The sequence below is a fragment of the Trypanosoma cruzi genome, genomic scaffold (genome assembly GCF_000209065.1).
Source record: "Trypanosoma cruzi strain CL Brener 1047053517177 genomic scaffold, whole genome shotgun sequence".
Lineage (NCBI taxonomy): Eukaryota > Euglenozoa > Kinetoplastea > Trypanosomatida > Trypanosomatidae > Trypanosoma > Trypanosoma cruzi.
In genome coordinates this window covers 132,134-151,948 of record NW_001849490.1, presented here as the reverse complement: position 1 = coordinate 151,948, position 19,815 = coordinate 132,134, and the positions used below count along the sequence as shown (strand labels likewise).

Genomic DNA, 19,815 nt, shown 5'->3' with positions numbered 1-19,815 from the left:
AAAGGGCGTCTACACGGTACAGTGAGTTTACGAAAACGCAGGTGAACCCCTTAAGGCTGCTTTTTCGGGAATCATCGCTGGCCCATGAAGTAGACCTTCTTTGTCGAAAAGGCCTGACAGAGGAATCCAGTTTTTCAATCATGAGCAGAGAAGAGGAAGAGGGGCACAAAGCTTTATTTTCTGGATTCACACAGGTGAGGAATGCCTCCTCCAACTTTGGAGGGTTTTTACCAACGTCAAAAACGCTGGCGGCGCAACGTGAAATATTGTGGCGTTTCTTTAAGGTGCCACATTACAACCCGCCTGACAACGTTGAGTGCGGCGGGAAGTGGTGGGATTTTGTGGATCGCCAGATTGAGTACCCACGCATCATTATTTCAGGCCCTGAAATTACGGACAAATCTCAGGAAGCCCGGGCGCTCACAAGAGAGTTTAACCGACGTCAATATTACCGGAGTTTCAACGTCCATTGTGAAATTCCCCCGACGGAGGAGATGCAGGCTGCCCAAACGATGCATACACTAATTGCATTGCATTCTGTCAACAGGTCCAACAATGAGGCGCAGCCCATGCATGGGGCGCATTTCTCCTCCAATACGTTTTCACCCTTGATGAAACCTGAAACACGTAAACTGATGCCGGAGAAGTTTTCTTTTCGAGATGGAGTATTGGATGTGGTTCTTCCCGCAGATGCCAATGGAACGACGAGGATGTACTTTCGACCTTTACCAACATGGAAGGAGTTTCAGCTGGATGTCCGAAGTCTGCGTCGACTGTCACACGAACGTGCGGTGCAACTTTATGCAACAAAACGGTTAGAAATGCTGGAGTGCAAGTTTAACCTCCATGTTGCTCTCACAAACGATGATCAGGAGAATCACGCCCGTGATGCGCCTGTGCTGTTTGAGAAGGGTGATCTGTACAAGTGTGTCAAGGTGGATGTGCATTGTCACATGGCAGCCGGAATGACGGCGAAGGAACTTTTGAGTTGCATCAAGGAGAAGGTTCAAAAACACGCGGATGATGTGGTGGATGTTGAACGTGGGACCGGTCGGTTTGTTACACTTGGAGATTTGTTTGCAAAACTGCGAACTTCTCCACTGCAGGGGGCCGCTGTCAATTTGGAGGATCTTACGGTCGCCTCACTTAAAGTGAAGGCGGGGAATGGTACCTTTAACCGCTTTGATGAGTTTAATGGTCGTTACAATCCATTTGGTAACTCTGCACTCCGCACCCTTTTTCTAAAGACGGATAATTTTATGGGTGGTCGTTACTTTGCAGAATTGATACGTCAGACATTTCGTCGTCAGGCCGAGGACGGTCATGTCTTTTCGGAGTATCGTCTCTCCATCTACGGTCGACAGCGTCATGAGTGGGACCAGCTGGCGCGTTGGATGGTTTTGAATCACGCGTCGCACTCTACAAATCGTTGGATGGTGCAAATACCGCGGCTTTACTTTATTTACCGCAAGAATGGCATCATCTCCTCCTTTGAAGAGATGCTGTCGAACATATTTGCACCGCTGTGGGAGGCGTCCATGCATCCAGAGGCGCACCCTTTTCTAAGTTACTTTCTCGCACACATCAGTGGGTTTGACATTGTTGACAACGAAAGTGAGCGCGAGCCGGACACCCTCATTGAGACCCCACCATCCCAATGGACCGTCCTTGATAACCCGCCCTTTACATATTGGGTGTATTACATGTGGGCGAATATCACTGCACTGAATCGCTACCGTGCAGCACGGGGGTTCTCCACCTTTACATTTCGTCCACATGCGGGAGAGAGTGGAGATCCGGATCATATGGCGGATGTGTTTTTTGTTGTCGATGGGGTAAATCACGGCATTAACCTTAAGAGGTCACCTGTTCTGCAGTATTTATACTATCTGGCACAAATTCCTCTCGGTATTACACCCCTATCAAACAATGCGCTCTTTTGCAAATATCGTGACAATCCATTTCCCATATTCTTCCGGCGTGGACTCAATGTGGCACTCGCCACAGACGGAGCCCTCATCTTCCACCACACCGAGCAACCACTTATTGAGGAGTACAGCACAGCAGCAAATTTTTGGAATCTTTCCATGGCAGATGTGTGTGAGATTGCCAAGAATAGCGTGATGATGTCTGGATTTCCATCGTATCGAAAGAAGGCCTGGTTGGGAATCTTGTGCGAACTGCGCAGTGCGGCCGGCAACGATGTGCGCCTGTCAAAGGTGCCACATTCACGGTGCACATTCCGGTATGAAGTGTACATGGAGGAACTTAGCCACCTGCAAAGAAAAGCCGCGTTGGACATTCCACTGAAGCCGATTATGGATGCGCAACTGGAAGGACTTTGCACGATGGACGTGGTTGGCCTCACACGCGAGCAGGTCATTGAGCGGCGCTTGAATGGCCAACCCATTCTGGCGGATACAGATACTGAGGCTGATAAACAACAAAAGGTCCATGACACTCAAATGTTCCTTGTGCGACTTGGTCCACGCATCACCGCGCCTTCACGACTATGACAACATGTTGTTCTTGCTGCTGCTGCTGTTTTTTTTTTTTTTGCTCTTTTTTTAAGGGTTGTTTTTCTTTTTCTTTTTTTTTTTACAACTTTTCTATTATGCGTACGACTCTGTTGTTCTTGTTGTTTGTTTGTTTGTTTCCCTCCGCCTGCTGATTAAAGTAGAGGAACATTTATGCATTTACTCTGCGTGTGCATGGATGAGTCGATGTGTGTGTGTGTGTGTGTTTCTTTTTACTCTTTGCTGCTTCTTTTTTGTCCATGCTCTCTGCGATTTCTTTGCCTCTTCCCTTCTTGCAGATTCTCTCAATCGTGTGTTTTGCTGGCGTGTAAGGAAGCAGAGGAAGAGAAGCAGGGGGAGGGAAAAGTTACAAAAAGACGAGAAGGGAGAGACTGAAATTAACGAAAAACGAAGGGTGGTGGAAACAGCGACGAAACCAACGTGCGGCAAAAACAAAGAAGAAGAGGGAGGCAGTAAATAAACACACTAAAAAAGAAAGAAGAGAAAATATTTAAAAAAGGGGGCAACATGCGTCGGTCCTCTGCAGTCATGCCGCTGCTTTCTGGCAGCCGCGGCTACCGCGTTGGGTGGCGAAATGCCCTGTTGGCATCCGCGTGGAGTGTTTTCCCAGCCGTGTTTGCTCAAACGGCCATGGAGAGTCGCGCCCTCCAGGCCGTCCCGTTACTTAAAAGCCCCAGGGGTACGAATAAAAATGAAGGCCGTTCCATGGGGCGCCCGTCGATCCCCGGCGGTGACAATGCAACCAGACTGTTTCTGCGTCGAGGCCGAACCACGAGGCAAGCGCCCGATGTTCCGCGTGAGGAGGATGCTGAGGGAGAATTTCAGACGGGCGTCTCGAGTAAAACCGGGGTGTCTGAGAACAAAATTCTTCGTGCGTTTGATCGCTGGGCTGAGAGAAGCGGTGGGTGCAGTGCCAATGAGTTCCTTCAAGGTGTGCATCAATCGTACTACGGTCTTGGTGTGCTCTGCGAGACACTTGCAGAGGCGGCAAAGCCACAGTTACCCCTTGGCAAAATTGTTCCCTTTGCGGGTGCTCTTGCACAGCTGAAGGGACTTTTGACCAAGCAGTACGCCATTAGCCCAAAGGGTCTTGCCGATGAGGTGAAGGCGGTTGCGGCAAAGTCAGGGAAAGAGGGACTCCGAACCTCAAAAGTAGTAGCGGAGGCATTGGCGCAGATCATCCCCATCTCCCTTGAGCTTGCCGAGAACATGTACAACATGTGGAACAAGCAGCGGATATTTGACTCCAACGTACTCCGTATTGCTGCAACAAATGATTATATTCTGTCAACAAAAATGATTTTTTTCCATGAATGTCATAATATGAAAGAGGTTCACTTTTGCGATGATACCCAGCTGTCGGTCATAGTCGTTCCCCCGCCAGCTAACGCGGGGGACGGGAGCAGAAGAGGCCCCAGCGTCACTAGTGATAGACGGGAAGAGTCCACCACGGATCATGAGATAGCGTCTGAGACAAAGTTGAAAATGGGGGAAGTAGGGGATTCAGCCACGGATAACGCGGAGGGGAAGAAACAGTTGAAGGGCCAGACAATTATTACTTTCAGAGGACGCCCCCTACCAACCATACCTGCTAGTGCCGTCGCGTGCGCTGTGGCTTCGATTGACGTTGTGACGCCCCCGCAACGCTACGATCCCAGTTTTGACTGGTATTACCAGCGTATCACGGGCCATGAGAGTGAGTACCAGCGAATTGCAGTTGCACGTTTCTTTGCCATGTCGAACGCCCAGACGATTTTGGCTCCACTTGACTTTCTTGTTCGGATGTGTACCGGCCGCCATCTAGAGCTCGCATGCCCCCCAGGCATCTCGGACATGATTGGTATCCCAAAGAACATCGCGGAGTGTCCACCGGCTATGCGCAAACTGTTGTGTTACTACCTGGACGCGGATGGTCGTTGGGTGCTGTCGGATCTGCTTTGGGTGGACACCGTCACGACGCCGATGATGCCAAAACCCGTCTCTGCTTAATTCGATAGGAAGCCAGAAAATATATATATATATATATATATATTTCGACAAAGCCACACAATCATATGCCCGATCTTCTGAAACGAAGCGACTTGAAGCTCGTAAACAACAACGGAAGGAAAAATAATTAAAAAATTAAAAAAAGGATGAAACGACTTTTTATTTCCTGTTGTATTTGTTTTCATCCTTTTGTCAGTGTTATCAGGAGTTCTACCAGCAGCCACTCGTGGAGGAAGGAAGCAACGAAGACGAAATGGACCCAACTGACCGGAGGAGCGGGCAACGGTTGGAGTAGAGAGAGAGAGAGAGAGAGGGCGAGGGCGAGGGCGAGTGTGTGAGTGAGGGTTGAGGGAAGGAAACAGAACGATTTCTTCCACAATATATACATATATTGATATTGGCATTGGTATATATATATTTATTTATTTATTTATTTTACCGTGGGAATTTTCTTCTTGCCCTTTTTTTTTTTTTTTTTTTTTTAGTGAAGACCTTCCTCTCTCCCCTCGCACGATAACACTCACTCAATCACTCACTCACTCACTCGAGAAAAAACCAAAACGAATAGAAAGACAAAACAAAAAGGAAAAAAAAAAGGGATGGAGTTGTTTTATTTCTGTCTTATCTCCTTCTTTCTTCCTTTTTTTTTTTCTTCTTTTTTTGTTTTGGTTTTTTCTTTGTGGTTTCCGTTTGGCAGTCTGCGTTAGAGACTGCACGCTCTGTGGGTGTTGCTGTTGTTGTATTCCTTTGCAAGATCACTTGTTGCATTTGCGGGTGCGTGGTGTATTAATTGTTGTTGTTGTTGTTTTCTATTCTATTCGGGCATGTGTCTTTGTGTTCATGCATCCTTTTATACATACGCAAAAAGAGAGAGTGAGAGAGAGAGAGAGAAAGAAGGAAAGAGAAGGAAGGATAAATGAGATGCAGCAAAGAAATCCTCAGCGTCTTCAGCCCTTGTCTAACAATCCTGACGGTGCCCCGGGTTCATCACTGCAAGCTATAAAAGTGCAGCAAAAGGCTCGTGAAGAAGAAGAGAGGATTCGTTTGAAGCGTGTAAAGGGTGCTATTGTACTTGTTTTGCAATTTCTACTTGATCAAGGCTACACCGGGACGCTGCAGACGTTGCAGCAGGAAAGTCACGTTTCGCTGCAACATTTTTGCCCCGCAGACAACGTAGACCTCCTTAGCATCATTACAGAGTACGAGCAGTACTTTGAGTTTCGGTTTAATCGTCGAGTAAAGTTGTTTCGGGCTGTGGAAGGTGCACAAGATGTTTGGAGGGAGGCTCAAAATGGGGAGTGCGTGGCGGTGCGGCGGCAGCGAACTGCTTCCCCTGGCGCACCCGCAAGACGAGCGGCGGCCCACGCGAACAATAACAAGGTCAATTACGCCAATGTCGCAAATTTAGGGAGCGCACCACCCGGTGGCCTACAGGAGACACAACGTCCTGGAGGACAGCCGCCCACAATTGCGCGGGGCTTGGCGCTTGCCCAGAGGCCACCCACGCCACTCTCCCCTCAGCGTCTCCGAATTAAAAATCAGAAGAAATTAGCGGGAAATGGAGCCGGACTTATGGCTGTGGAAGGAATGCGTGTAGATGTTGTGCCAGATCCTCAGGGCAATAGTAATGGGATTGAAGAAGATGAAGATATGTTTTTTGGACGTGCGTTGAAGCCACTTCCCAGTTTCCTTTCGGTGGAGCAGCAGGAATTGGCCATGACCATTCAGCGGGAAATTTTGGACGTTAACCCCAATGTTCGTTGGAGTACCATAGCAGAGTTAGATCAAGCGAAGCAGTTGCTAAAGGAGGCAGTAGTCATGCCTGTCAAGTACCCAGAGTTGTTTTCAGGTATACTACGACCCTGGAAAGGTATCCTTCTTTTTGGACCACCTGGTACCGGCAAAACCCTTCTCGCGAAGGCTGTGGCAACAGAGTGCCGGACGACGTTTTTTAACATATCTGCTTCCAGCGTGGTCTCCAAGTGGCGTGGTGATAGTGAGAAGCTTGTCCGACTGTTGTTTGATCTTGCAGTGCATTATGCACCGAGCACCATATTTATTGACGAGATAGACTCCCTCATGTCTTCTCGCTCTGGTGAAGGTATGCATGAAGGGTCACGACGGATGAAAACAGAGCTTCTTATTCAGATGGACGGTCTCTCAAAGAGGCGAGGCGGAGATGTCGTCTTTGTGTTGGCAGCAAGCAATGTACCTTGGGACCTTGACACGGCGATGCTTCGTCGTTTGGAGAAACGCATTCTTGTGGGTTTGCCATCCCATGAGGCGCGTGCGATGATGTTTCGACAAATTCTAACCCCTTCTGCTTCAGCACCAGATCTGGATTGGAACCTCTGCGCAGAACTCACGGAAGGCATGTCCGGTGCTGACATTGATGTGGTGTGTCGTGAGGCAGTGATGCGGCCGATACGTTTGTTGATTGAAAAACTGGAGCGTGCTGGCAGCCCGATGGAGTTGACAGGTGGGTTACTGCAGCGGCCGCAGGTAACCATTAAGGACATCATGGCAAGTGTGGCGTGCACACAAAGTAGTGTGCAAAGATCGGATTTGGAAAAGTTTGACGCGTGGGCAAAGAAGCACGGCTCGGGTGTTTCCTCCTAAGTGCTCTGCACGTGTTTTTTTTTTTGTTTGTTTGTGTTTTTATTTACTGGTTGGTTTGTCTGTGTCGTGGTGACGCCACGGTGTGTCCAGTGCAGTGAGGAATGTGTGTTCTCTGCGGAAGGGGCACAAGCACATACGTCCCCTGAAGACCACATGCAAAGAGGAGAAAATAACTCGGGGAAAAACCACAGAAAAAAAAAACACGAGAGGACTGCATTGTTGATTGATGACCTCATTTTTTTTTTTTTTTTTACTCGGCGTTTTGGCTGTTGGTCCGTTCTGTATTCTGTGCTTTCCAAAGGACTTTTCAACAGCCGGCAGAGGGGGGCGCGGGGGAAACACCATCTCCCACATCCTCTTTCTCTCTCGTTGTATCTCTCCAACGTTTGTGTGGGAGAGGGAGAGAAAAGAAGAGGTCGGAAGGAAGTAGCGAGGAGGGGGAGAAGGAAAGGCTGGGGAAAATAGAGAAGAGAAGGGAAACACAGACACTCACACACCAGAAAAAAAAAAAGGAGACGTTGTGTAGTTGAAGAAATGGAAACCACAAGGGAGCGTGTCCCTGTTGTCATCTTGGACACCGGTTCGCACTGTCTGCGTGCGGGATACGCGGATGAGCAGGGGCCGCGTCTTGACATCCCCGCCCTTGTTGGTCACCCCCGCAACCGAGGCGTGGCGATGGCTGCTGGGATGAATGAGTACGAGATTGGAGAGGAGGCGCTCGTGAAGCGTGGAATGCTCACTGTTGGTAGTCCTATCGAAAATGGCCTTGTGGTGAACTGGGAACACATGGAAAAGTTGTGGAGTCACGTGATGTTCTCAGAGATGCGGGTAACACCGGAGAGTCACTGCTTTGTTGTACCGCAGCCAGTGAACACCCCAGCGGCGCAAAAGGAGAAGACATTGGAACTCATGATGGAGACTTTTCATGTACATTCACTCTTTTTAGGAACGTCTCAGGTTCTGAGTCTGTATGGATACGGTCTGACAACAGGGTTGGTGCTTGATAGTGGCAAAGACCGCACGATGGCGGTTCCTGTGCATGAGGGTTATGCACTTGGTCGTCATGTGACAGAAAGTGAGATTGCAGGAGAAACCCTGACAAACTACCTCGCCTCCCTGTTACGGCAGGAAGGGTACAGTTTTGGCACCCCGGTTGAAATGCAAGTTTTAAATAAAGCCAAGGAGGAGCTGTGTTACGTGCGATTGAATGAATTTGGGGTTTACAGTCCTGTACATTCTCTCGGAACTTTAGGAAACGCAGCGGCGTTTGATTACAATTTTAGCAGCAGTGCTCAGCGGCCGGGCAGCTCTCCGGTGCCGGCAACGGAGGAAGTTTTTTTCCTTCCAGACGGCAACGCCATCCCACTGGCGGAGCATCGCCACCTTACGACGGAAGTCCTTTTTAACTTTGGTATTATGGGCGAAGAGTATATTCCTAAATCACGCTACATGACCGAATTGGGGGAGATTTTTAATCCTTCCTTCCCTATGGGAATTAGTTGGTTGTCATTTGCCGCCATCAATAACTGTCAACCGGCAATGCGGCCATCCCTTTTTGCACACATCGTTCTTGCGGGTGGAAATGTCTCTTTCCCAGGCACCAGGGAGCGGATAGAGGCGGAGGTGACCCGGCTATACAGGGAGACCCATGCCAGCGAGGCGGTGACACCAATCTGCGTGCATGATGTGGAGTGTCGCATTTACAGTGCCTGGCTCGGTGGCTCCATGCTGGCGCGAACGTCCATGTTCCCACATTTAACTGTCTCGCGACAGGAGTACGAGGAACAGGGTTACCGTGTTGTGCATTGCAAATGCCAGTAGAGATTGGATGTATACACATGTTGAGAGTGAGAGTGAGAGAGAGCTGTGGTAATGTTAATGTATAGGTGCATTTTTTTTTTTTTTTATTTTATTTGTTTTATTCATTGTGCACGGTGAAAAGCGGGGAGGCGAGAAGGATGAAGTTTCTTGTGGCTCTCCTTTTGAATTATTTATTTTTTCCTTTTAAATGGAAAGAGGTTGTAAGACACGAGGGAAGAATAACGAAAGAAAAGAAAAGAAAAGAAAAAAATGTAACACGAGAGTTTTTATCAGGTGAAGTGATGAGAGGCGATGAAAAAAGAGATTGGCAGAAAACATATGAAAGAAAAGAAAACATATCTACGCATGTGTTCACTACGTTTCTGTATAACTTTACTGGTATTTTTTTTTTTGTACGTCTTGCCTCCTTTTAAATGTGTACGCATGAATGGGCAATGTGCGATCCTTCCCCCGCAGTGGGACAGTGTACGCTTGTTGGTTGCGGCTGTGGAACTGCGGTGGGGGGGGAAAGGAAAAATGCGTTCCGGCCTGTTTAATGCGGAGGGACTTGCGAAGGAACCCGTCAGTGGGTTTGAGAAGATAACGGAGGGGACAGCGGCCGTTTTATTTCCACCGGCGAACGTCAAAGGCACTTCAGCCAGCCAGCATGCAGACTGCACGAAGAGACAAGGCGATCATCGCGATGCAGATGACATTGACGATGACGGTCAGGCCGTCTTTTACAATCCTGCGCAGGTGGTCAATCGTGACCTGAGTGTATGTGCACTGGCGTGTTTTTCACATCTACGCCGCGAAGAGCCTCGCCGCAAGGGGGGCACGCGTGATGGCATCACTATTCTGGAGGCGCTGAGTGCAACGGGTCTCCGGGCCATCCGCTACTACAACGAGGTCCCTGGTGTTCGTTTTATCATCGCAAACGACCTCGACCCCGACGCCGTTGCATGCATCCGTCGTAACTGTGAGTTTAACGGTGTGCCCTGCGCCAGGCCGACACTGACAGAAAACTTCCCACCGGAGGGCATTCGTGTGGATGAGGCCACTGGAGAAATCGAAGCTGGTGGTGCGGTGATACCAAATCTGGACGACGCGAATGATTTGATGTTTCGTCTGGCCGCAAACTCCACCGTGTACGCTGGACGCCGTTTTTGCGCGATACCATCCCAGATGGCGACTAACATCACCACTTCTAATGATGACGCCAGCGTGAACGAGGCGCATCCGTTGCTGCAACAGGAGCTGATGGATGTGGTGGATTTGGATCCATACGGTTCAGCCTCTCCCTTTTTGGATGGTGCTATGCGGTGTATCAAGGAAGGGGGATTGCTGCTTGTGACAAGCACAGACAGTGCCATTTTGTGTGGGGGACACCCGGACACATGTCATGCCAAATACAACACAATCCCTACAAAGAATGCTGCATGTCATGAAATGGCTGTGAGAATTCTTCTTGCCGCGTTGGAGCGCGTTGCAAATAAACACCGCAGGTATATTTTACCCCTGCTCTCACTGCACATTGACTTTTACGTCCGATGCTTTGTTCGTGTCTATACGCAACCAGCGGAAGTAAAGCTCAGTCCATGCAAATTGGGGTACCTTCTGCAGTGTAGTCATTGCCCAGCGTACTGGGTGCGCCCAATGGCAGTTGCTCGTATGCGAGACAAGAAGTGTGCACGAAAGAAAAACAAAATGCCCAACAACGATCTATTGAAGAGTTCTATTAGCAGTGGAAACAATAATGATAATAACAATATAAATGATGCTTCCAAGGGCAATGATATGGGGAATGACCATGCGGAATGTAGGGCTGATACGCTTGGGAGGGAACGCTTTCCTGCAATACCTTTGAGGCAGGAGAATCCAAAAATCACATCTTGTAGTTTGCGGCATATGCTTCCATGTGTAAACACGCACTGCTGCAATGTATGTGGTGCTTCTCTGACGTTGTCGGGTCCAATTTACGCTGCCCCAACGCACTGCGTTTCGTTCCTTTTGCAACTCCTGCAGGAAGTGGAGCGGCGTGGTGCCGCAAAACAGATTACGGCAGAGGCACGTGTTGCTGGTCTGGTGCGTCTGGCCATGGAAGAGTTGCCTGACACCCCGCTGTTCTATCAAATTCCCGACATTGCCTCCTTTGTGAAGGTGCGATGCCCACCCACGCCACAACTCGTGGGCGCACTGGGGCGAATGGGATATCGATGCAGCCAAGTTCATTGTGCCCCATCGGGGCTTAAAACGGACTGTCCGCCCGACGTTCTTGTCCGTGTGATGTTGCAGTGGAAAAGGGAGCAGGAACAGGCATCTGGTGATGCTGAGAAGGGCAGTTGTGATGCGGCGAAAGCAGCTGTATTGAGCGCCACAGCAGCTGAGGCCATAAACGAGAAGGCGGGGGAAGAAGAGAAGAGGGGTGCTGGTGTCTTTTTGCTGGAGCCAATTGACGGGGCCGATTTTTCATACGACCGACGGTTTGATTTTCGCGGCGCTGTAACGGGTGTAGCCAAGTTCATTCCAAATGCGCCGAACTGGGGACCGAAGCGACGTCATCAGGGCGCCATGCATAACAATGATGAGCAATTGACACAGAAACAGCGAAAAGAGTAACACGAAGCACAATCTTTTCTTTGTTGTTGTTGCTGTTTGTTTGTTTCTTATATTTGACGACCGTGGAGATGATTGGAAAGAAAAAGAAGAAAAAAATCAACGTTGCACTGTGTTTGTGTGTGTGTTGGGGCTGAGTGAGAGGGGCAAGGTTTGGATTGTATTTCCAGACGACACATCGCCATTTTGAGGAGCGGAAGCTGTCTGCATCCACCTCCTTTTTTGTTCATGTTGTTACGTTTTTTTTTTTTTTTTTTTTTTTTTTTTTTTTGGTGTTACTTCTCTGCATTTTGCATCTCGGCTGCCGTGACTCTCATTTTTGTTTGTTCTGCCTTTGTGCGTGTATGGTGGGGCATTGTGACTGAAGGAGAAAAACACGATACCCACGGCCTGACGAAAAGAAGGCGGGTAGGTTGCCCAGAGAGAGAGAGAGAGCGGAGTGGGAGTCAACTTTTTTTCCTGCTGCGTCGGGCGTTGTTCCCGCCAAACATATATATACAGCGGAAAAAGAAACATCATAGATATAAACAGCAACTTTAGAAGACACCTCCAACATTTATCTCAATGTTGCGCTGCTCCCCCGGACGCCATTACATCTTTGATGCGTGTTATGTGCTCAACCTTGACCGCCGACGGGACCGCTGGGCCCATGTTCAGCGGCAAATTGCTCGCGTCGGGCTTGAAAAGTTTATACAGCCGCCCGCAAAGGTTACCCGGGTGAGTGGCGTCGATGGGAACTCGCTTGATGTGGAGGCGTTGCATAGGGACGGTGTCATTACAGATCTTGGCTATACCCGCTTTCTTCTTCCCACGGAGGAGAAGCTGTTTGGAATGGATCTCACACGCGGCGCCATTGGCTGTGCGCTTGGGCACCGCAAGATATGGGAGATGATTGTGGCGGAGCGACGCACACGTGCGTTGGTGCTCGAAGACGACGTTGAGTTTCACCACAAGTTTGGTCGGCTGCTGGGGCCACTGTGGAAAAGGGTACCAGCAGATTGGGGCATTGTGCATCTGGGTGGACTGGACCTTCTTGCCGCGGAGAAGCCACCTCGACCATTCATTGACGACGGCATTCGCCTTGCCTATCAGGGCCATCGTGAACTTACCGCATATGTCATTCATCACATCTCTGCAAAACGCTGTCTTGAATTGTCAACGCCAATGACATGGCAAGTGGACACGCATATTAGCAATATTGTGGAGTCCGATCCGGAGGCGCAGGACAAGTATATTGTAGACCCCAAGATGTACGTGTTTCAGCCTTCTCTTGCGATTCAAATCACCTCCTTCGGAACCGATGTGCAGAAGCGACCATCTGAAAACCCTCCACTTGAAGACGCCGCGCGGCGAATGCGTGAATTTATTGGTGGAGGGACTTCTGTGCGCTGAAATTTGGTGCATCTGCGCTCGCAGATTTTCGTTGACGAGTTTGTGTTTCTGCATTTGTACGCACGTGAGCCTCTGTTTTCTTTTTGTCTCACTCACTCTTCCCGTTTGCCCGTATGTGGGGACATGCTTCCTTGTTTGTTTGTCTTTTGTTGTTGTTGTTTTGCTCTTGCTTCCCGATATCTCTTTATTTGTGTGAGCCGTCGTCAACATTAGCCATTCAGATTAAAGTACACACCGCGTGAAGGCAATCGTGTCTGGAACCGGCGTGTGTGTTTACTCCACCACCACCCACAGCGCTCTCGCACATTACCCTATATACACATAGACAGGGAAAGCGAGAAGGGTTTCAATAAAGACCGAGCAAAAAAGTGGTGGGAATTTTATTTACGCCCGAGTTTACACCCACCGTCTTGCGAAATGAGTTCAAATCCGATTGATTTTGGTAGCAGCCTCACGCCACGCGGAAGAATGAGCCTGCAAGATAATGACAACTCCACCTCCTCTAGCGGAGGCCCTCTCGGCACCGTTCTTTCTGTAACAACACAGACGCGGTCCATGAAAATGCAGGGCAGCACGAGCAGCTCAAGTTTGAGGACATCTCTGCAAGGAGTCAAACTGCCTAAACGACGTCTTTTGCCTGCGGCGGAAGACGATCCGGTGATGAATCGTTTGCAGTTCCGCTACGCGACAAAGCCAAAGGAACGGATGTATGCCAATGTACCAACAGCCGTGAATCGCTTAACCGCGAGTGCGGGAGGGGATTTGCGGGGTGAAGTGGAGGCTTCCACAGCGGCCATCCATCAGGAGACTGTGGGAATGCTCTGCAGAAACCTCCCGCTGATTGCGGATCCTTCCAGCGAAATAGAAGCGGTATTGGGGTCCATCGAAACGGAGCGTCCGAAGAAGACAGCGAACTTGGATGATCGCATTACTCCCCAAACTCTCTATAAGCTTCTGCATACAGGGCGTGCCTTGGCCTCTAAGATGGCCTCAAAGAGAAAAGCCCAAGAAGTATTGGAAGATCTGAAAAAATTTCCTAATAAGAAGTTGGATGATCTACGCACACAAGTAACACGATTGGAGCCGCCCTATGTGGATCAAATGCTGCAAGCAAAAGTGTTTAACAGATCACAGAACGATGAAGATTTGAGACCACGTGAGGCATTCCCTATTACTTTGCTGGACTCTGAAGATAAAAAATTGAACTGGCGGCCAGAACAGGAATGTCATTCTCACGTTTTGGCGCCACCTCCGACACGCAAAGAAAATAGGGAAGTAAGACAGAAATTGTCTCTTTTCTCTCCTTCTTCGCATGCAGGAGATTCCCCTGAAAACGTGGCGGTTGCCTTAAATGTGCCGTTAACACTTTCTACCGGCATGGGAGATGATACCGGTATCATTGACCAATTTGTTTCCTATGCCTCCGCACGACGACGACCTGAAATTGGTGGTGGTGTGCATTCAGATACAGTGGCTGGCATCCCACGTCCTCATCCGTCATACAACCCCGTCTTTTCCGCACTAGATGCCGTACTTGCTGTAAGTAAAGAATATGAGAAGGTCCAACAAACATGGCCAGGGGCCAGTACACGGCAAATGAGTGCCTCACGTCAAGCCATCATTGATCGTATTGCATCGTGGGAGTCTTCACGCATTCCACGTTCTCTGTGGGTAACCGTTAGCGATCCCACCTTTCCTGGCTCTAGGCTTCATCAGTTAGATGAGGATGCCTCGAGTGGCGCTCCCAAGAGGAGTTCTATTGTGTTTCCTGCAGTCAAAGCTACCGGTCGCGCGCAGGTGTATCTACTTGCAGACGCCCTGGATCGTATGTTTCAGGAGATTCCAGACACCCTCGCTGTGTTGGCAGACAGGGAGACTGCGAAAATTCTCTTGCCCGAGGCGCCAGAAAACGATGACCTCATTGTATACAGGGATTTAGCGGATGTGGAAAGGATTATGGACTTAAAGGCCTTAAATGAGTCGGATTCTGCCCATCGGAAATACATCGAGGCCGCAGAGAAAGTCATGGAAGTTGTCGATGTGGGTCTCGTTGAAATTATACGGCAGGTGGCCGGTTCATGCAAGGAGCGTGGTGCCTTATTGGATGTCCTTCGCCTTCTTATCAAGGATGTCATCTCAAGTTGCCTCTGGCTTATTGGTTATTGTAAGGATCAGGCTCGACGTGAGGCAAAAGCACGCCGTGAACTAATTCAGGCCTCTAAAGAGGATGTGGAGGAAGTTATGATGTTGCGAGAGGAAGTGAGAAAACTGAAACAAGAGGAGGAGATAATGCGTGGCGCCAATGCTGAGCTTGAGCAGAAAGCTTCCAAGTACGACACCCTCATTGATCGTCTGAAGTTGAAGGACAAGAATTTTTCCCGACACCCGGTTCATAAGCATCTGCGTCTTTTGATGGAATTGGAGGAGGATTATACAAAAATGACAACAAAGGGCCTTGAAGAATTATATAAGCATCAGAACGCACAGCCCAGTGATGAACCGAAAGTATATGATGCTCCCACAATACACATGAATAGTGTGAGACAGGAAGAGCAACAAATTTCACAGGAAGAATTATATACAGAGTCCTATCGCCTTCTTGCCGCAGTAACAGAGGCGCTGCGGGTGGTGGACGTGACATGTGAGCCACTGTATGATCGTATTGCCTTGCCGCCCCTCGGACCGACGTCAAAGGTAGCGTCCATGAGGTGGGCGGAGATTGCCAATGCTGTGGGCTCCTACGAGGTTGAGAAAAAACACCGTCAACACGTGTTTGAGTTGTTTGCACGGTGGAATGAGATGCAAGGGAAATCGGGTGCCACCTCCGCTCAACCGTCGGGTTTGGGCGGGGAGATAACCGATTCGGAGGCCCCTCAGTCCCCGGATGAGAAGAGCCCACACGAAAAAGCGGCACCATATGAATTTCAGACGTTAGGCTTGGAGGCGGAAATGACGGATGATCTCAGGAAACGGGTCCAGTTTATTACAAGGAAAGATCTTGCGGACATGGGCGTGACGGACTGTTCGCCGGATGAGATTAACGCGATGTATAGTCCCGATTTTGACATTTCAGCGTTCCTTCGAATTGAGTACAATCCACCCGGTGAGTACGAAATGACCCCAAAAATTCTTCGGGACATGGTGCACGATGTAACGGAGGTGTTGCGGCACATTACACTCCGTATGAATGCTCTCGCAAACAGTGGCTTGGTCAAGGAAGGCGTCAAGCCGCCTCTGCAGGCGCCTGCACATCCAGAGGAAGCATGCATGCTTTGTGGTCGACGGGATCGCGTGGCGATGGAAAAGAAGAGCAGAGGTGAGACAATGCAACGGGTGGCAGGCGAAATTCAACGGCGTTACGATGAGATGGTCAAGAAGTGCCAGAGGGCGGAGTCGGAGCGGGAAAATTACCGCAGGGAAATTCAGCGCTTCCAAATACGGGAGAAGAAACAAATTGAGGAGTGGGGAATCCGAGAAAATGAGTTGCGGCAGGAAAATGCCGCGCTCCTGGAGGAAAATCGGCGGCTGGCGCAGCAGGCATATTCAGCAGGGACCTCCTCCGGGGATGTTGAGACTGAGCATGGCACCGTGGCATTTGTGCGGAACCGCCTCATGTCGGATGCCATGTCGTTGAGCTCTGAAGAATTTACGAGTGAATATGGGGACGAGGAGGATGAGCAGAGTGGCCCGCCTGATGAGTCCGAGAATGCTCTTTAGTAAGGGGACGGAAGGGCCGGGAAGAACAGGAAGAAGGAGTTTACATGGACAAATCCTTTTCATTATGTTATCTGCAGCAATTGTTGCAAATGGAGCAACAAGTGCATGGCATTAACAAGAAATGAGGAGGGAGAGTGGATGGTTGGAGTCGCAAGGGGCCCCTGTTATGGTTTTTGATGAAGTTGCTTGTTTGTTTGAAATATGTACTCATATGTATGTATGTATATATGCGTGTGTAGGATACGTGCTGGGTTTTTGAGTTGTGCCTCTCCCTTTTTTTTTTTTTCTTTTTTTTTGTTTGTTTGTCTTTTATACGTGCACCTTTAATATCTGTGGTATTTGATATTTATTTTTATATTTGCATGTATTTCAAATCTATGCGATGTAACACACATGACCTGTTCTGCAATCAAACGATACGCGTGTATTCCGACTTCTTTTTATTTATTTGTTTGATTTTTTTTTTTTCTGTTTTGATGTTTTCTGCCTTTTTGTTTGTTTGTTTGTTTATGTTTTTTGTTTTCCCTTTTTTTTCTCTTTTTTTCTTCTTTTTGTGTTGGAGGTCCTTTTCTCTCCGCCGCACATACACACACATCAAACGCTCACTGGCTCCTCTGCGGCAATCCGTCAGGCATTCGGATATTTTTTTTTATTTTTTTTTATTATTTTTTTGTTTGTTGTGGCGGGGTGGCACGGTGAATTGTCGCCCCGCCGTCAAAGATGCTCGAGCCCCCACACACCGCACACGCGGAAGTCAACCTGGAGAAGTTGGAGCAACTCGTGGCGAACATCAACACGAAGTATGCCGCACTGCAGCGGCAGGCGTTGCACAGTTCGAATAGTCATCCCACGTTTTTTAACGGCCTCACGGCGGAATACGTGAATTCCGAGACGAAAATGTCGTTTCAGTCTGGCAGTCCAAGCGAAAACGGCCATGCTTCTGTCCCTGTGGATCCATTGCCTCCACTCACCCCATTTTGCAGGCCGCATTGGCCAACCTACTGGAACGAGCGGGAACTGCATGTTGCGGCATCCGAACTATGCCAATGCCTGAACGGCGGTGTCAACTACCGCGCAATGTGCATACAATACCAGACAATTTTTGAACTTCTCCTGACGATGCTAAGGGAAGATATTCGGTTGGTGCGTGGCATGGAGTTTCTTCCAAGTGGAACGCTGGAGAGATCATACAAAGTCCTTTCCGAGCTTATCAATGAATCCAGGCAACTCCTAACACAGTACGGTCTTATTCCAGGTTCCTCCATACGAGTGATGGAAGAAGTGGAAAATAAAAGTTCAAGCGAAGTGGGGGAAATGCCCAATCCGGATTACGCACTACCCGTTGCGCTTGCATGCAGTGACTCCTATAACAACAGTACCAACAACAACAATTTTATTCATCAAATTAGGTCGTCGGACAAGAGCGGCTATGGAAGAGGGCATGGAACCAAGCATGAGACACGCGTCACGATCAGCGACCCTTTAGAAGATTCATTGAGGGAAACGGCATACACACCGCTGCATCTATGCTCTTCCCCAGGAAAACCTGTGGTGGATGACAGTTACGATGTCGACACCCCCATGTTGCCAGTAGAGGAAGAAAACGCAGCAACTGAAAGTCAGGGCGTTCAAGGTGCCAAATTCGGGGGTTATTATGGGGGGGCTAGAACGAACTTGGACCCCGCCAATCAGTCACGTTATCAATCGATGGAAGAACTTTACAAGGAACTGTATCCCAATGAGGGAATGGAGATGTTGGTTGCAATGACGCGAATGGTCTTTTTAAAAGAGTATCACAATGTTGTAGCAAGATCGCGAGATGAGGCCTTTTTAACCTTTAGGAAGCATCTGGACGAACACCTGTTACCGTGTATTCAAAGCTATGAGGCACTTGTTTTCCCCCCGGCAATGCAGTCCTCACTGCGTTCCGAGTATGTAGTGAATTGTTTGCAGCAACGTATTAGACCCAATGAACGACTGCTGGACGTCTTGTCTCGCGTTGGACCTGAGCGTGATCTTTCATCGATGGCTCTTGCAAGCATGAATTTGAATGATGTAGATATGAAACCATTTGTTTTAGTGCTACCGAGATTATGTTTTCTTCGCTTCTTGGATATAAGCCACAATGACATTCATGACGATGGCGTTCGCGAGTTGTGCTCCGTCCTTGAGCGTCACCCATCGTTGGAGGTGCTTGACCTCTCGGATAATCCCTTCACCGATATTGGTGGGACGGCGTTGTTGCAACTCGCAGCCACCACAACGCAATTGAAGGCGGTAGGCCAGCAGGGCGTGGCATTCAGCGCACATATCCGTGAAGCAATTAGTCGACAACTACAAAAGAACCGCAGTGCGTGCGACTCCGCATTGGGACCTGCGCATATTTCTCACCTATCTAGTATTTCTAACACCCATGAGCCGTGCAAACCTGCCTTCACTGGACGATTGGCGCCCCTGACGGCGTTGGACGGAACACGGTGTGTGCCGGCAAGGAGACGCTCGAACTTAGGCGTGATACCAGGCCCAGGAACAGACTCAATGGTTTCCCGTAGTTTAGGCATGTTGCGTCGAGTGCGTCTGCCGTACCTGACGGCATTGCGTGGCGGCCCCTCAACCGGCGGAATACGTGAGAGTAATAGCAGCCCCCGCTGACACATTGCAGCAACAAACGAAAGAAAGAAAAGGTCGTTCGAGTTGATGACGGCTTCAATATGAAGTCGGAAAGGAAGAAATGGATGTTTATTTAAGAAGTGTAAATGCAGAAGAAGAGGGGAAAAAAAAAGGAAAAGGAAAAGGAAAAGGAATATGAAAGGAATAACAAAAGAAAATGGAAATGGAAATTAAAAAGAATTGCCCGTATCGACATTGTGGTGGTAAATAAAAATAAAAATAAAGAAAGAATTATGTGTACATGCGTCGAAAGAGATAAAATGGGAGGGGGGAAAACAATAATAATAATAATAATAATAGAGGTTAAATGAGGAGCAAATGGAGGGTGTGACGCAATAGAAAAAGGCGCTACAACATGCACGTAGAGCCATATGTGTTACTTGTGTAGTATGCCGATAGATGTATGTATTTTACTGTACGTGTATGGCTGTGCGAGAGGTATTATTATTATTATTATTATTATTATTGTTACGCG

At 48.8% G+C, this 19,815-nt stretch overlaps 8 protein-coding genes across 8 annotated transcripts, besides 22 other annotated features; all 8 read left to right on the top strand.

Annotated features, from left to right (window-relative positions):
- Positions 1 to 19,815: a sequence feature (heterozygous, non-Esmeraldo-like haplotype).
- Tc00.1047053511857.80 (AMP deaminase, putative) lies at positions 141 to 2,516 on the top strand (the record flags this gene model as incomplete). Its single annotated transcript, XM_804667.1, has 1 exon — positions 141 to 2,516. The coding sequence occupies one exon, from the start codon at positions 141 to 143 to the stop codon at positions 2,514 to 2,516; it is 2,376 nt and encodes a 791-aa protein (XP_809760.1).
- Positions 2,545 to 2,600: a microsatellite.
- Tc00.1047053511857.70 (hypothetical protein, conserved) lies at positions 3,045 to 4,526 on the top strand (the record flags this gene model as incomplete). The annotated part of the gene is made up of 1 exon (XM_804666.1): positions 3,045 to 4,526. The coding sequence occupies one exon, from the start codon at positions 3,045 to 3,047 to the stop codon at positions 4,524 to 4,526; it is 1,482 nt and encodes a 493-aa protein (XP_809759.1).
- Positions 4,546 to 4,569: a microsatellite.
- Positions 4,646 to 4,670: a sequence feature (AT_rich).
- Positions 4,820 to 4,839: a microsatellite.
- Positions 4,934 to 4,962: a microsatellite.
- Positions 4,988 to 5,009: a microsatellite.
- Positions 5,044 to 5,072: a microsatellite.
- Positions 5,077 to 5,122: a sequence feature (T-rich).
- Positions 5,156 to 5,205: a sequence feature (A-rich).
- Tc00.1047053511857.59 (katanin, putative) lies at positions 5,367 to 7,145 on the top strand (the record flags this gene model as incomplete). The annotated part of the gene is made up of 1 exon (XM_804668.1): positions 5,367 to 7,145. The coding sequence occupies one exon, from the start codon at positions 5,367 to 5,369 to the stop codon at positions 7,143 to 7,145; it is 1,779 nt and encodes a 592-aa protein (XP_809761.1).
- Positions 5,393 to 5,431: a microsatellite.
- Positions 7,158 to 7,208: a microsatellite.
- Positions 7,538 to 7,624: a sequence feature (CT-rich).
- Positions 7,680 to 8,966, top strand: Tc00.1047053511857.50 (actin-like protein, putative; the record flags this gene model as incomplete). The annotated part of the gene is made up of 1 exon (XM_804665.1): positions 7,680 to 8,966. One exon carries the CDS (start codon positions 7,680 to 7,682, stop codon positions 8,964 to 8,966), a length of 1,287 nt encoding a protein of 428 aa, XP_809758.1.
- Positions 9,036 to 9,068: a sequence feature (AT_rich).
- Positions 9,191 to 9,216: a microsatellite.
- Positions 9,258 to 11,564, top strand: Tc00.1047053511857.40 (N(2), N(2)-dimethylguanosine tRNA methyltransferase, putative; the record flags this gene model as incomplete). Its single annotated transcript, XM_804664.1, has 1 exon — positions 9,258 to 11,564. One exon carries the CDS (start codon positions 9,258 to 9,260, stop codon positions 11,562 to 11,564), a length of 2,307 nt encoding a protein of 768 aa, XP_809757.1.
- Positions 11,801 to 11,832: a microsatellite.
- Tc00.1047053511857.30 (glycosyl transferase-like protein, putative) lies at positions 12,126 to 12,953 on the top strand (the record flags this gene model as incomplete). Its single annotated transcript, XM_804663.1, has 1 exon — positions 12,126 to 12,953. The coding sequence occupies one exon, from the start codon at positions 12,126 to 12,128 to the stop codon at positions 12,951 to 12,953; it is 828 nt and encodes a 275-aa protein (XP_809756.1).
- On the top strand, positions 13,371 to 16,670 carry Tc00.1047053511857.20 (hypothetical protein, conserved; the record flags this gene model as incomplete). The annotated part of the gene is made up of 1 exon (XM_804662.1): positions 13,371 to 16,670. The coding sequence occupies one exon, from the start codon at positions 13,371 to 13,373 to the stop codon at positions 16,668 to 16,670; it is 3,300 nt and encodes a 1,099-aa protein (XP_809755.1).
- Positions 16,944 to 16,981: a microsatellite.
- Positions 17,105 to 17,223: a sequence feature (A-rich).
- Positions 17,313 to 17,349: a microsatellite.
- Positions 17,391 to 19,322, top strand: Tc00.1047053511857.10 (hypothetical protein, conserved; the record flags this gene model as incomplete). The annotated part of the gene is made up of 1 exon (XM_804661.1): positions 17,391 to 19,322. One exon carries the CDS (start codon positions 17,391 to 17,393, stop codon positions 19,320 to 19,322), a length of 1,932 nt encoding a protein of 643 aa, XP_809754.1.
- Positions 19,431 to 19,520: a sequence feature (CT-rich).
- Positions 19,615 to 19,639: a microsatellite.
- Positions 19,780 to 19,811: a microsatellite.